Genomic DNA, 15264 nt, shown 5'->3' on the forward strand with positions numbered 1-15264 from the left:
AACATGGAAACTGAAGCCTCTGACCTGCTGGCTTTCTGTCCCTGACCTGGGGTGACCTCACCTCACCTCAAAGGTGCAGTGGCACCAATCATTGACCTGACGACGGATCTCAACCTGCAGAGTCGAGCTGGTTTTAGCTCAGTCGAGGTGTGAGTGCCGTCTGACCAGTCTAACCCTAACCCTGACCCTACCCTGACCCTACCCTAACCCAGTGGCAGTCGTGGACAAGCCGCCTGCAGCGCTCGGACACCTGCAGCTGCCAAGTGCAGGTTGCTTTGAAAGAAAAGAGAAGAATTCTGGCGAGAGTCCACCGGACCTTAATCTACTCTGTGTTCATGGTGTGAATGTGTTCCTGCTCGGGTGCTCCGAGTCCACACCGGTCACACAGAAGCACAGAGCAATGCAGACTGAACCGACACCGCACCAATAAGCCGTGGCCACCGATGAGAACCTGCGTGGCTCCAGTAACTGTACTGAACGGTTCTGGCCGTCCTCAAACACTCCTGAGCCTCGGAGGTGGAGGAGTAGATCACCTGGTCCTGGTCCTGGTCCTGCGATGGCTTGGCCATGTCGCACAGCTCAAACAAAAGTCATGTGACATTCAGCTGTGATAACATCAGCACTGGCATGTACATTGTAAGATGCTGGAAAGTCAAAATGAATCAATGCTCAATCAATACACACGGAAAGATAGAGACAGAGAAGAGGCTGTCATCATGTTTTAAATGGACCTCCTAATCTGATGTCACTGGTCTTCACTTCAATGTGTCATGTATTTTTAACTGTGTGTGTGTGTTTGTATTATTATGGGTGAATAATGAACTAAATCAAAACGAACACAATCGGTGATTATTGGTTTTGGAACTGCATAAAGTGTTTGATTTTCCAGTGAATATAGAATCTTCTTATTTCAGTTCTTACTTGCCGAGATGTTTTCATTTTGCAACGTGATAACAAGAACACTTAGGGTTAGTATTCCATGAAAGCACAGGGCTCCAAAGTCTTAGACACGCTGCAGGAGGAAGTCTGGGGGCTCTTAGGGTCAGGGTTAGGGTCGGGGTTAGGGCCAGGGTAACCCTAACCCTGACCCTAACCCTGCAGGAGGAAGTCTGGGGGCTCTTAGTAGCTCTTAGGGTTAGGGTTACCCTGGCCCTGACCCTGGCCCTCACCCTGGCCCTGACCCTGGCCCTCACCCTGGCCTGCATTTTGCTCATTGATCTGCTTCAAAGCATCCGAGCACAATGTGGTGCTAGAAGAGCTCTTTGTTGAAGCGAGTGATAAACCAGCAGCATGTCACTCTACATGTGCCCTGCATGCTGCTGTTGCAGGGAAAGGTTCTTGGTCAGGTCTAGACTGGCTGTGTAATACAGTACATACCAGCAGATCAGCTGTGAGCAGAGCCTGCGTTCATTTATAGCCACGGCCTTGTGTCTGTGCACGTCTGCCTGGCAACTCCTCACTGCCGTCCCCGCTTCCTCCAGCGCAGCCTTAGGGTTAGGGTTAGCCTACCCTAACCCTAACCCTAACCTTTCAGACACTCAGGCCTCATTATGCTCTCGCTGTGTCTAATCACCGCACGCAGCCAGTCAGTCATCTGAGGAATTCAAGCTCGCCATTCTTAGTCACCGGCGCCTCACTTTGCAAAGCATGCGTTCCTTGTGGAGACTCAGTGTCTCTGTTCTCTGCTGTCTAACCCTGACCCTGACCCTGTCCCTGACCCTGACCCTAACCCTGTCTGCAGGTCCCCTGGGCTCTTGGAACAAAAGTGGGCAAAATGTGGAGCAACCTCAAGAGCAGATGCCAGACGCTGTTCCACAACAGCGGCAGCAGCCCAGGAGCCAGCGGGAGCAGCGGGGCGGAGGCCGACGGCGTCCTCTGCGTGCTGGACCTGGGCCAGGGAGGCGGCCTCGCGGAAGCCCGGTCGTCACGAGCCTCCAGTCCGTCACGCGGCCTCTCGCCGTCGCCGGCGGGCACGGCGGGACGGCGCCGTCACAACTGCGTGTCGGACGTCCCGCAGATCGTGGAGATCACCGTCGACAAGGACGCCGAGGACGTGCGGGGGGTCCCGGGAGGCGTGGCCCTGGCCAGGAGAGACTCCTACTCTCGCCACGCGCCCTGGGGCGGCAGGAAGAAACACTCGTGTTCCACTAAGACCCAGAGCTCCCTGGAGGCGGAGCGCCGCTCGGGTCGCCTGCGTGGCAGCGCCACCCGGCGGGACCGGCGCTGCGGCGGGAACTCCGTCCAAGAGACGGGCGAGGGTCCGGGGGGGCGGTCTCTGCGGCAGCGGCTCAGCGACACGGTGGGACTCTGCCTCCCGCTGCCCGTGCGCAGGCGCCCGCACCCGTCCAAGAACCCGGTCGCCTCCAAGCGCAAGATCCACCTGACGGAGCTCATGCTGGAGACCTGTCCCTTCCCGCCCGGCTCCGACCTGGCCCACAAGTGGCACCTGATCAAGCAACACACGGCGCCCGTCAGCCCGCATTCCTCCAGCGCCCTGCTGGACGCCTGCGACCCGACCCACCCGTCCCCCGAGGACGAAGAGGAGCGGCTCCGCGAGCGCCGCCGGCTGAGCATCGAGGAGGGCGTCGACCCGCCGCCCAACGCACAGATCCACACCCTGGAGGCCTTGGCGCCGGGCTCCTCCCTCTACAAACTGGGACCAAAGACGGCCCCCGGCGTAGGCGAGTCCTCCGGGGAGGTCCGGGCCTCGGGGTCCGGCGGCTCCCTGTCGGCGGCGGCCTCGTCGCTGCCCGGCGGCCCGGGGCCGGGGGCGGCGGCAGCCCCCCAGGACTGCGACTCGGAGGAGGACTCCACCACCCTCTGCCTGCAGGCCCGGCGGCCCAAGCAGAGGCACGCCTCGGGCGACGGCCACCCGGGCCGGCAGCAGCCCGGCCCCTGGAAGGTCCACACCCAGATAGACTACATCCACTGTCTGGTGCCGGACCTGCTGCACATCGCGGCTCTGCCCTGCTACTGGGGCGTGATGGACCGCTACGAGGCCGAGGCCCTGCTGGACGGCCGGCCCGAGGGCACCTTCCTGCTGCGCGACTCGGCCCAGGAGGACTACCTGTTCTCGGTCAGCTTCCGCCGCTACAACCGGTCCCTGCACGCCCGCATCGAGCAGTGGAACCACAACTTCAGCTTCGACGCCCACGACCCGTGCGTGTTCCACTCGTCCACCGTCACGGGCCTGCTGGAGCACTACAAGGACCCCAGCGCCTGCATGTTCTTCGAGCCGCTGCTCACGGTACCGCTCCACCGGACCTTCCCCTTCGGCCTGCAGCAGCTGGCGCGAGCCGCCATCTGCCGCCGGACCACCTACGACGGCATCGGCTCGCTGCCGCTGCCGCCCGCCCTGCAGGACTTCCTGAAGGAGTATCACTACAAACAGAAAGTACGGGTCCGCTGGCTGGAGAGGGAACCGCCACTCAAGGTCAAATAGAGTGTGGATGCACTACCTCCATCCGGCCAGCAGGAGGATGACGGAACTTGAGGAATTCCTCATTTGCCAATTAGAGGCTAAACTGACATGGCTCTCTTTCTGGAGGGGGTGGGGGGGGTTGAAATGTAACGAGCTATACAAGATTCACTCTAATCTTTGTTTTAGTTATTACTTACATCACAGAAAATAAATATAATTATATTCAGTATAATGCTGTCTGGCAAGCACATGTTTTGTTGTGTGTAGTACAGGATGTTTGCACAGAGACCACCTGGTCCCACCACCTGGTCCCACCCCCTGGTCCCACCCCCTCACTCTCCCTCAGACCCCCTGCATGCCTCCCGCGCTCATCACACATGTGCTTTTTGGCATACATGGCTACATTGTACAGTTCACTTAACGCTGCCTCGTTTTGTTTTGTTGTTTTCTTTCCACGTCTTTCTCAGCGCCTGGCGGAGCTTCCTTCCCAACAGGCTTCTGAGCTGCGAGTGTGCTTGAGTGTGTTTCTGTGGGTCATGTGGAGAGAGAGTGAGAGAGAGAGAGAGAGAGAGAGAGAGAGCTGGCGGTGCTAGTGTTCTATTGCAGTCAGATCTTGTCCTATGGATAGAGCGACACAAGGCACATTCTTTGCCAGGTCTTTTGCACACACCAGCTGAGATGGGATGGATTTTTTTGGAGGGTCCACAAAGTTCAGGACGTCGCGTCAGGGAAACGATGAGTTATTGCAGAAAACACGAGTTCCTCCTCAAGCAGTAGTGATGAGTCATGGATCCATAAAAAGCAGTATGGACGTGTCAGCTGGGTTCACAGTGTGGCAGCGCTTCTGCTAAACACAAAACATCTGGCAGCGGCAATGTTGTCACAATCGGTCCTAACCGGTCAGCAGTCTTGCCAACTTTGTCCCCTCATCCTGCAACAAAGTGCTTCTCTCCTGGATTGATGGTCTTTCAATGTCTCGTGGTCCACAGAGGAGTATTGGCACTCTGTGCGGGCATAGGCTACGTGAGCAATGCTAACGAGTCCCAGTAGAAGATGAAGATTGCAAGGGTTGGGGTCAGGGTTAGGGTTGGGGTTGGGGTTGGGGGATTGCCAGGAGCGTCTCCAGTCCAGGAGGAGACGGTGGAGACGGCTCTGTGAAGGTTCTCAGGCGTCCAGGTCATCGGGCCTGATGGTGCTGCTCACTGAGATCATCTGTCGGTGACTGTATGGCCCCTCCCACCTACTGGTAGTGGACGGTACAATGGTTGTCAAATTGTGCTCAGCCTTCTGGAGCAGCTTTCACCCCCCCACCCCCAGGTGAACGAGGCTACCTGGTGACTAAAACTGTGTCTCAACCACGACACGCCCCTCTCTCTCCACCGGAGTTGCTTAGCAGCGTCCCTGTGTTGATGAGACGTCTGAAGAGGCGGGCGAGGCGCCTGCTGCCCCGAGGCGGTTGGCCAATCAAAAGCATCATCAACAGGCGAGTGGAGGTTCTTACAGGATGAGTCACCGCAGTCACAAGCTTCACCTTCAACTCAAAGTCTCATTGGCAACCTGAGAACCTGCTGCATTGGAAGCTGGGTTTACATGTTATAGCCCCACCTCCATCCCAGTGTCCGGCCACATCCCTGACATCTCCGCACTGATACAGAGGTGACTGCGGTCCGGACTCGACTGAGGCCCGTTTGTGCTGCTGCTGGCAGGCCGGGTCCAGCTGAAGGGAACATCGCAGCCGAGTGGGCTCAGAGGACAGCACGGGACGTGGACTCGACATGAATAGCACTTTAATATTGTTGTGTTAGTGATCCACAGTGCAGTCTGCAGGGCACTGGGACGGTGGCATGTTTTTATTTTGAAAGGACACTGAGGCTCCCAGTCCTGGTGGAGCGCTGACCAGTGGAGCGCTGACCAGTTCCTCCAGTTCATTTGGAAGAAGTGGTTGCAAAACACACACACTCTCTCCCTCGCTCTCTCTCTCTCTCCTGTCTTTCCTTCCAGATTGTGCTGCCTCTGTTGTACACGGTGGTCAGTGAGAAGTGCTGAGGCTGAACGAGGTTGCAACATGTCGATGCTACTTTGGAGTATTGTGATGAGAACCTTTACATTTCATCGACCAAAGTGTGCAGATGAGCCAGTGATGGAAGTCATTGGTCGCAGCCCTCTTGCTATGGATTGTTTCCGGGGCCTTGATCGACTTTTACTTTGAAAGTATTGTTTGAATGTTTAGTTTCCTGCCTCCCTCTGACCTCTGGCAGCTCCACTGCTGTTCAGTGGTTTGTTCCCCGTCATGCTCGCCCCGCTTTGACCCGAGACCGAGGTCTTTACCTTCTCTCTTTTCTTTTCTTCTTCCTTTCTTTTAGAAAAAACACACTTCCATGTCCACCCATCAAGTCTTTGTGGATCAGACTGCTCTCCAGAACACTTGACCAGTCCATAGCGAGCACTTTATGGTCTTTTATCAGCAACACACTGAGCCAAGACAGCTGAGAGGTTCCTACTGGCCCAATGTTTCCCCACGCCACCGTTTTATCTGCGAGCGTTTGTGACGTGACTTTGGGAAGAGGCGGCTGCTCCCCCACTGGGGGGGAGGGGGGGAGTCGGTGTATCCTTCCACCAGTCACTGCAGGGTCACTGCACAGTCACTGCGTGGGAGTATCCAGCAGCAGCTCAGAGCCGCACCAAGGGTGGGGGTGGCAGGGTCACCTGTGAGGGGTGCTGACTCCTATGAACCATGACTCTGGGTACCCCCCACCACACACACACACACACACACACACACACACACACACACACAGGCCCTCTAATCTCAGGCAGGTCCATAGGAAGGGGGGTCCCAGGACCCTCGAAGCAGTTTTCCCCATGGGAAATATCTGACACTAACCGTAGCACACGTCTGTCACAGAACCCAGAGGGCGGAGAGGAAAGGTGGATGGATGGAGGGATGGATGGAGGGATGGATGGATGACATAGGCACCTGATGGAAAGTAGTTGTTTTTCCTGCTTCCTTCCTTTTTGTCGTTGGATTTTCCTCTGGTGGTGCGTTCACTGTCTATAACATGCATTTGCACACAGCACACACCAGCCCAGGTATATGATAAGAACCTCACACACACACTCACACACTCAGCCCTACTGCTAGCCAGGGGTGTGTAGTCATGGCCCACCTTCAAACAGCGCCACCTGTCTGTGTTACTGTCCTCCTCCTCCGACGACAACAAAAAAAAAACACAAGGAAAAAAAACCAACAAAGAAACAAAGGGAAAACAACGTGGGGTGTTTACATGTATATTCTGTGTTGATAGATAAAAAACATATTTGATCTTCTATTGTCATTAGTATGACACCATCCAGCTGCACTGGATGAGACGTGATGCTGGTTGTGTCACTAGTGGTCCCAGGTGTGGACACACACACACACACACACCCCCCCCCCCCCACCCCCACATGGTACGAGTGACGGAGCAGTGGGGATCTTGCCAGTTCATTGGAGGGGTGCGCTGCTCGTCGTGTATTTCACAACGCCGGCTTTTGTGCTTTATGCAAACAGAGAAAAGATGTATCAAAGAATTGTGATTATTTTTCCTGACGACTTCTCCCTAATATGCAATGGAGTGTAGTGTAACAAGGGTTGCAGTCCGCTGTCACTTTAATGCTGTATGTGCACATTGGTTGCTGTGTGGATGTGGGTGCCCAGGCACCAGGACTTGACGATGATGGCGACTAATGCTTGTCTCTCTGTGGCACCGCTGCGTTCCCACACTGCCTTATTCGTTCTGACCAATCACAGGAGCCCTTTGAGTCCCGGGCCACCGCCACCGCCACGGGCTGACCGAGCCGGCGGACGAATATCGCCCTTCCCTTTTTTTTCCTCTGCTTTTCCTGGCTTTTCCTTTCTCCCCTCCCTGTTTCCTCCCCCTGTTGCCGGGCAGGATTCGGAGCGTGTAAATGGCAGCGTCACGTCCACCGTTCACTACTGTCTGTTCTGTGTGTCTTCACCATTCTTCACTATAGCTTTTTCTTTCTTTCCTTTTTTTTTTTTTTAAGAGAAGAGCAGTATGATGCGACACGTCGCTGTCTCTTGGTGCTTGGCTTATGCTTCATTGTCTTAATATTCCAAATAAAACTGTTGAGTGTAATCCACACTGACCCATGATGCGCCGTGGTGACGTCTGTTCTGTCTGATTCATGCTGGAGGACGCTGCTGTGTGGGAGTTTGGATCCAGCGCTGCTATTCCTGGCTTCAGGAGGAGTGTCATGGACTTGAGTTGCTTTCCAGAAGATGAAGGGAGGGAAGAAAAAGCAAACGTTGAAGAGAATGAAATGTTGCAACATGCTTGAACCCAACAGAAGAAGAAGCATTAAGCTGCACTGTCACGATAGAAATCTTCTTTTAATCCAAATGCAAATACTTTTTACTCTGCTAATTCTTCCTTTAGGTGCCTGTACATTTTACTGTGATGGTAAAATATGATGGAATGATAAAAGTAATTTGTAAATATTCAATAATAGCCCAATAGCCCCATTCAATAAAAGTAATCTCACACTACAGCTAAAATCCCCACACACAAACAGACGAGGATCGGTTTAAAACAATTAAAAATTAAACTTAAAAAAACCCCATGGTTTAGCTGTTATCTTAGCAACTTATTATTATTATTATTATTATTATTATTATTATTATCAAAACTGAGTGTGCAGTTACTGGAAAGACTAAAATCCTCTGCTTTGTTCTTAAAAGTTGACTAACACAAAGCTCCGCCTTCATCAGTGTGGTGTTGAGGGAACCGTCGGTTCCAGGAGGTGGGGCCACACTGATGCTGATAAACTGACTGCAAAATGAAGAAACGACAATCTGGCCGTCGGCCCTTTTGCCGTCCCAGGCAGTGTGAGCCGCTGGTTGTGGTTTCCTTGAAGACGCCCCACCCACCGACCCACACACCCCCACAGTGTCAGTCCGAGTCCCTGCTCGCCACCGAGGCCTCTGTGCAGACGCAACCACTTGCTTCCAACTTGATGGTTGAGTATTTGTTCATTTGAAATGAGGTATAAATAGCATGCGAGCTATCGTATGAAGGTGGCTGGCAGAGGCTGATGCATAATTGCCGCCCACCCAGGAGAAGGGTCAAGGGGAGCTACCGCCAAGGGGAGGAGTTTGTCCGTGGGCCACGACAAGCCGACCGAACTCGGAGACAAATTCAAACGGACTTGATCGTGTTTGGATCTGGGCAGCGCAGTGGTGCAGTGGTTAGCGCAGTTGCCGTAGGTGTGAGTGTGAACAGTAGCTTCTCTTGTGTGGCTCCTGGTCCGGCCTGGACCCGTGCTCCTGGTCCGGCCTGGACCCGTGCTTTCGCTACAGAAACCTTGTGACCCTCAACCCATGAGTGGCAGACATAGAAACTGGACGGATGGACGATACATCCCGAAGAAAACCTTCTCAAAGAGCAAAACATACCTCAGGATAAACCCTGCGGCACCACCAGGCTGTAAGTCTGTAGCAGTGGAGGTGGCTCGCTGACCACGCTGAGGGGGAAGAAGGTGCAGATTGCACGTAGGATGGTCAGTCCAGTCCCTTCTAATCCTAAAGGGAGAGTTCAGTACTTTGGGGGGTTGACTCACTGCTGTAATCACTGTCGTCATGTGAGTACGTTCCTGCACATCTAAAATGTTGCAGCTCTTTCTAAAACTTCAAGCCAGTGGGAAAGCGGTGGGATCAGCGGACGCTCGTACAGGAGGAAGGAGTCGTGTCTGTGTTGTCAGAGCTGTATACCCTGGTGGCAGCTTAATCTCAACCTCTTGGTGGCTTTGGCTTCAGCACTGACTTGCCCTCACTGCTACAGACTATGTCTGACTTTCACCAGCTGGCTACACTGTCTCCAGTAGGTTCATTTGGAGTGTGAGCGATGCAATATTAGTTCAATCACCTCTAGCATTCCATTAAAGCTTCTTTCTCCTTTTAGAATGTTGCTCTGGTGCCCAAAGCAAAGTAAGAAGGCATGAACACACTTCAGACCTTTTTTAGCCTTCAATTAGTTTTTTGTGCATTTGCTATTTGACCATCAGCAGTCACAAAAATTAAACTTTAAAAACACATTTAATTCACTTACATGTAGTATAAGATGAAAATAACACCCATTGGTTGTTGTAAAATAAAAGCCTCCTCTTACCTTTGAGGAAACAGATCTGAGTGATGATGGGTGATGTTCCAAAACACAGAGAGCAAGGAAAAAACCACAGAAGAAGTGTCAGGAGGCTCCAGATGGAACTGGACCTGATGGATGGAGCTCCTGAACAGAAGAACCGGTCCCCTGTGGAGCACGAGGAGCCTGCAGTAAGTCTTCATCAATCTCCTTCTGCTGCACTGTTGCTATGGTGACCTGCGTGGCAGTTAAGGTGCCAGGATGTCTGGGTCCTCGGAGGTCCCTGCACAGTAAACCGCAGGTTCTTTTCTGTTGGCATCTATTTCCTGCCTTTCAAAACTTTACGGGGCCATTTTTCTTATTTTGGGGAAGAGAGTCTTGCAAACGCCCCTCCCATTGTTCAGATTAACCAGCTGCAGAAACAGTAACAAGTCACTAACATAGAAAAGTTAGTCAATAAAGTTATGAATTATATAAACAATCTAAAGAGTTGTACTGCTGATCCCCCTGGCCTAGTAAAGATATCTTGTGGCTTCAGGCTTCAATCATCCAAACCACCACACACTGACCTGAGATCAGGCTGTGTTCCTTTTCTTCCTTATAAAAGTGGCACCATCTACCAGGGTGATGAACAGACTTTCCAATGCTATAAGATTTATTGCCAGGAGGCATCAAGACAACACATAAATCATTTACTAGACACACATTTTGCATGTTTTTATCTGGAATGTATTGATTACTATAGTTGGGTAAGACGCTGGATGAATACTTGCAATGCTCTATAAGTATCTGTCTTCATAAGTAGATGTGTGTTGTAGCTACTTTTTCATCTGTTGAAAAAAAATGCCAATTTTATTTTGAAAAGTCTCAGTGTCTGGACTTCTCGGGTTGGTTTCGCAGTGCCTCACTCTGACAGAGCGAGTCTCTGAAAGCTCGGGCAGACGGGAGTGAGAAACCTTCCCCTGTTGAATGCCCTTTGACCTCAGCCGTCGACTGTCTCACTCGTGAACTCCTCAGGCGTTTCATTTCCTTGACTCGGTGCGCTCTGAGCCCGCACTTCTCCTCACTGCCACCGTGCTAAGCCCGGGACTCACTGCAGATACACACCACATGGCTCCCTGCCTGCCATCTGCACGCAACCTGTGCCCAGAGAACAGAGGACGAGGAGGCAGAGAGCGGAGAGTGAATAAAGAGACGCTGCTGCTGCTGCTGCTGCTGCTGCTGCTGCTGCTGCTGCTCTCCCGGTGCTGGAGTGCCGCCAAGTCTGCGGTGGCAAAGTGAGCGCTGACCTCCAGTTAACCTCACGTGCACGTAAATAGGCAGGCACGCGCTCAAACCAGGCTTGCGTCTGTATTTCACGACGACGAACGAATCCGCCCGACGGTACTTTGCACCCTCGGTAAGACTTTCCCTCCCAGGCAGCGGCCGTGGAGGGGGCGGGGCCGGTCCTCTTCCACCAGCTGAGCCAAGGCCGACCGGGGGCCAACGGCACCGAGCCCTCATCGAGCACGGGCCTGGGAGTGGAGCAGCTACCCGAGGGTCCAGGATGATGAGGATCCATCGGTCTACTTCATCACCAGCTCGGCTCTCTGCACCGGTTCTAACTTTACCAGGATCTAAAGTCCAAAGTCCTGTTGATTGGCACCTCTCAAAGAATGGGAAGTTTGTCCTGCATTTGACCCAGCCCCTGTGGGAGCAGTGAGCAGCAGCAGCGGTGCTGCAGTTGGGAATCATTGGGGTGATGGAACCCAAATACTGAGCACCAAGCAGGAGGACGTGGGCCCAACCTTTGAGTTCTGCCGTGTTCTCTGGCATGCGTCTCTTGCCGTGTGTCCCCAGCGGTTGTCGGTTGAAAACCAGTCACAGTAACTTCAGGTTTTAGGCAGTTCCCCCCCCACCACCTTTTGAACCGTACTTAACCTTCTTCCTCAACATCCCTTTCCCCTGTTGGCCTCTGCAGAGATGTTGGACCACATGTGAACAGCATCTGGACGGACCCTGTTTTTTTTTTGCTTGTTGTTCTCTGGCAGAGGCGCTGGAAAATTTCAGTGGGCATGTTAATTCCTGCCCCCCCCTCCTCCTCCCCTTCTCCTTTCTCCATTTCTCACTCTCCATTTAAGTCTCCCTCCCTGATCCTATCTGTCTCCTCTTCGTGAATATATGTCCCTGAGCACACACACAGTTTTAATATGTCCTTTCCATCCTCTCCCTCTTTTTCAACCACTTCTCTTTCATTCCTCAGTCTTCTCCTGCTCCAGCGCAGTGTATCATTGGCGTTTGGCTGGCCTTTGTATAAACCCTGGACTCATTCAGAGGCCCTGCTTACTCTCACCCTCGGCCTTCCTGTCACTCAGCCAGCCTGCGGAAAGTTCTCGCTCCGAGCGCTGGCACCGGCTGCAGGATCCGTGCATGTGTTTATGGAGTTCTGACAAATTCCTTCCTCCTCGCTCTCTCTCTCTCTCTCTCTCTCTCTCTCTCCCTCCCAGTTGCATTGCAGACCTGACATGCAAGCATTATATTTAACCCAGCGTTCCCTGGGCAAGCAGAGGCAGTGTGGTGTAGCTGCAGTGGAGCCTGGAAGCTGCAGCAGTGGACTGCAGCGGTGGCACGGGCAGGCCTCGGGCTCAGGAAGGCCCTGTGGTAACGCCGTGGGGTTCTGTGGTGGAGATATATTTTCTTATGGCAGGGTACTGACTGGGTCATTGGCACTGAAAACGCCGGTCACTCTTTAATTGTATGAATTATGAATAAGCCGCTCTAATCCATGGGGTATTAGTTTCCCCGTTGAATAAGCAACTGGGGGCGAGTCTGCAACCAGAGCCAGTTTACCGAGCAGCACTGTGGCCGAGTTGCCACACATAATGCTATACCACATGTGTTGCTCCAAGTATAAATCAGCCCTGCAACAGTTCTGCCCCGAGGTCTGCAGAGGTCAAGAAGTCGGCACTACGTTCCAGTGAGTGAATATAAAATGATATCTCTATGCAAGTACAGCCCTACAGGGACAACATGCACTGTGCAGTGACTGCTGGCTGTATTTTGCAGCGGGCACTGGTGCAGCAAGCAGTTCACTGCCACTGGGAGAGAAGGGATGAAACACGGTCAGAGTTTTGGGACTTCATCTTTTGATGAAGTGACTGCAAGCGATGGAGGAGGAGGAGCCTCTAGGTGTTTATTCTGCATTGTTTTGCGTACCTATGGGAGTCTCTTTATTGACAAACTGTCCAGAGGCAGAGGGAAGCTCCATCACTGTTCCACACTTCCATCACTGGCCAGCATAAAGTCAGCAGGAGATCAACACACATGGACGAGTGGAGTCACTGTGTGTTGTCAGGACGTCAGTCAACAGTTCTTTACTTAGCAAAAGTCTTGAGTGTAGTAAGCTGGATACGACATACAGTGAAGTGAAGCCATGATGATTCATTTGGCTCGGTGGTGCTGCAGCTCCCGCCCTCAGTGATGTCACTAATGACATGGGACAAACAAAACACTCCACCAAGTCTCAAAAATAGAGTGCAACACAAAACATGACAACTTAGAAACAGTGCCTGTCATGTTTGGGTGGTAACCAGTGTGGTAACCAGTGTGGTAACCAGTGGTTTTACCAGTGGTATTACCAGTGTGGTAACCAGTGGTATTACCAGTGTGACAACCAGTGTGATAACCAGTGGTATTACCAGTGTGGTAACCAGTGTGACAACCAGTGTGATAACCAGTGTGATAACCAGTGGTTTTACCAGTGGTATTACCAGTGTGGTAACCAGTGGTATTACCAGTGTGGTAACCAGTGGTATTACCAGTGTGACAACCAGTGTGATAACCAGTGTGATAACCAGTGGTTTTACCAGTGTGACAACCAGTGTGGTAACCAGTGTGATGGTTTGGTTTCGCTTGCTTTTCTGTGCAAATGTGGGTTTAAATGTCTTGATTGATGGATTGATTGATGGATTGATGGATTGATTGATTGATTGATTGATTGATTGATGGATTGATGGATTGATTGATGGATTGATGGATTGTCACTTTTCCCAGAAGTTGGAAATGATGAGAGTGGAAAGGTTGAGTGCTGCTCCACTGCCGAGGCGCTGACTCCAATTATCTCAACGCACGTGGATGGCACCAAATAACCTTGTGCATTTTATCTTGACTTTTACAAGTTAAAGTTTCCTTCGGCCTAAACAGGCAAAGCTTTGCTCATTTTAAGGATGTACAAAGCAATGCAGCTTCAGCCATGCATTGTCGTGGACTCCACACGCTACAGACGTGACTGAATTGGCTCAGCTCAAGTCTGTAACAGCCACAGAGTCGCAGCGCAGCACTGCAGCGGCCTCACTTTTCCTTTGGTGTGGAGTGAAAGTGCAACCTTAGGCATTCTAACAGCGATACAGCGATACCAGCTACTGCTGCTAACTAACTGCATTCCTACATGTTTGGCTGGAGGGCGTTCACGTTGCCCCCCCCCCCCCCCCCTCTCTCCCCCCCTGTTTCCCATGCAGTCACATGGTGCACCAGCCGTCCCGGCTGAAGAAGATCCCGTGCACGTTAGTGTGGACTCGCTTCATCTTGTGCTGAAAGATTCAAACACTTCCACCGCATCCTTCAACACTCTGAGTCCTGCTTCCCTTTTCAAAGAATTCACATTTCCAACGACTAGCGGGCACAATAGAAGTGGACTCTAATGCCAGCACATTCTTTTGAAGCTCAAACACATGAAACAAAGGAAGAGTGTGTTTTGCTCGTGGCAAAAGGTGAACTGGAAGAAACCTCCGATTGGCCGTCTGGGCGTTCTGCTTCAGTTACAAAGAATCAAACTGCGGTTGCGTTGTTTGGCTGCAGTAGGACAGACAGCACGCAGTTCTATTAACGTCCCAGTCCGGCCCAGTGGCGCTGGAACTGGCAGCAAGATAGGAAAATAGTTTTGTGTCACATTTTTTGTCTCCTCTCTGTGAGTGATTTAAACCCACACAGAATCACAGCACATGGCTCCCTGCATGCTACCCACACGCACGCACGCTGCAGCAGGAAACAGGAGGGAGGAGGAGGAGGGGGGGGGAGGAGGAGGAGGAGGAGAAGGAGGAGGATGAAGAGAAGGAGGAGGAGGAGGAGGATGAAGAGAAGGAGGAGGAGGAGAAGGAGGATGAAGAGAAGAAGGAGGAGGAAGAGAAGGAGGAGGAGGATGAAAAGAAGGAGGAGGAGGAGGAGGAGGAGAAGGAGGAGGATGAAGAGAAGGAGGAGGAGGAGGAGGAGGAGAAGAAGGAGGAGGAGAAGGAGGAGGATGAAGAGAAGGAGGAGGAGAAGGAGGAGGAGGAGGAGGATGAAGAGAAGGAGGAGGAGGAGAAGGAGGATGAAGAGAAGGAGGAGGAGGAGAAGGAGGAGGAAGAGAAGGAGGAGGAGGATGAAAAGAAGGAGGAGGAGGAGGAGGATGAAGAGAAGGAGGAGGAGGAAGAGGAGGAGGAGGATGAAGAGAAGGAAGAGGAGGAGGAAGAAGAGAAGGAGGAGGAAGGGAAGGAGGAGGATGAAGAGAAGGAGGAGGAAGAGAAGGAGGAGGAGGAGGAGAAGGAGGAGGATGAAGAGAAGGAGGAGGAGGAGGAGGAGGATGAAGAGAAGGAGGAGGATGAAGAGAAGGAGGAAGAGGAGGAGGAGGATGAAGAGAAGGAGGAGGAGGAGGAAGAGGAGGAGGAAGAGGAGGAGGAGGATGAAGAG

The 15264-nt window shown here is 52.5% G+C and overlaps 1 protein-coding gene across 1 annotated transcript; it reads left to right on the forward strand.

Moving 5' to 3' along the window:
- The first annotated feature begins 1747 nt into the window (after positions 1–1747).
- On the forward strand, positions 1748–3732 carry socs5b (suppressor of cytokine signaling 5b). The gene has a single exon (XM_076047309.1). It carries the CDS (start codon positions 1775–1777, stop codon positions 3440–3442), a length of 1668 nt encoding a protein of 555 aa, XP_075903424.1. The 5' UTR covers positions 1748–1774; the 3' UTR covers positions 3443–3732.
- Positions 3733–15264: the final 11532 nt, after the last annotated feature.

This window comes from Nelusetta ayraudi, unplaced genomic scaffold (assembly GCF_046127955.1).
Source record: "Nelusetta ayraudi isolate G7.1 ecotype Tasmania unplaced genomic scaffold, CSIRO-AGI_Nayr_v1 ptg000093l, whole genome shotgun sequence".
Lineage (NCBI taxonomy): Eukaryota > Metazoa > Chordata > Actinopteri > Tetraodontiformes > Monacanthidae > Nelusetta > Nelusetta ayraudi.

What these genes read in the sequence shown, in the direction of transcription:
- socs5b (XM_076047309.1), top strand. Translation starts at nt 1,775, where the DNA reads ATGTGGAGCAACCTCAAGAGCAGATGCCAGACGCTGTTCCACAACAGC.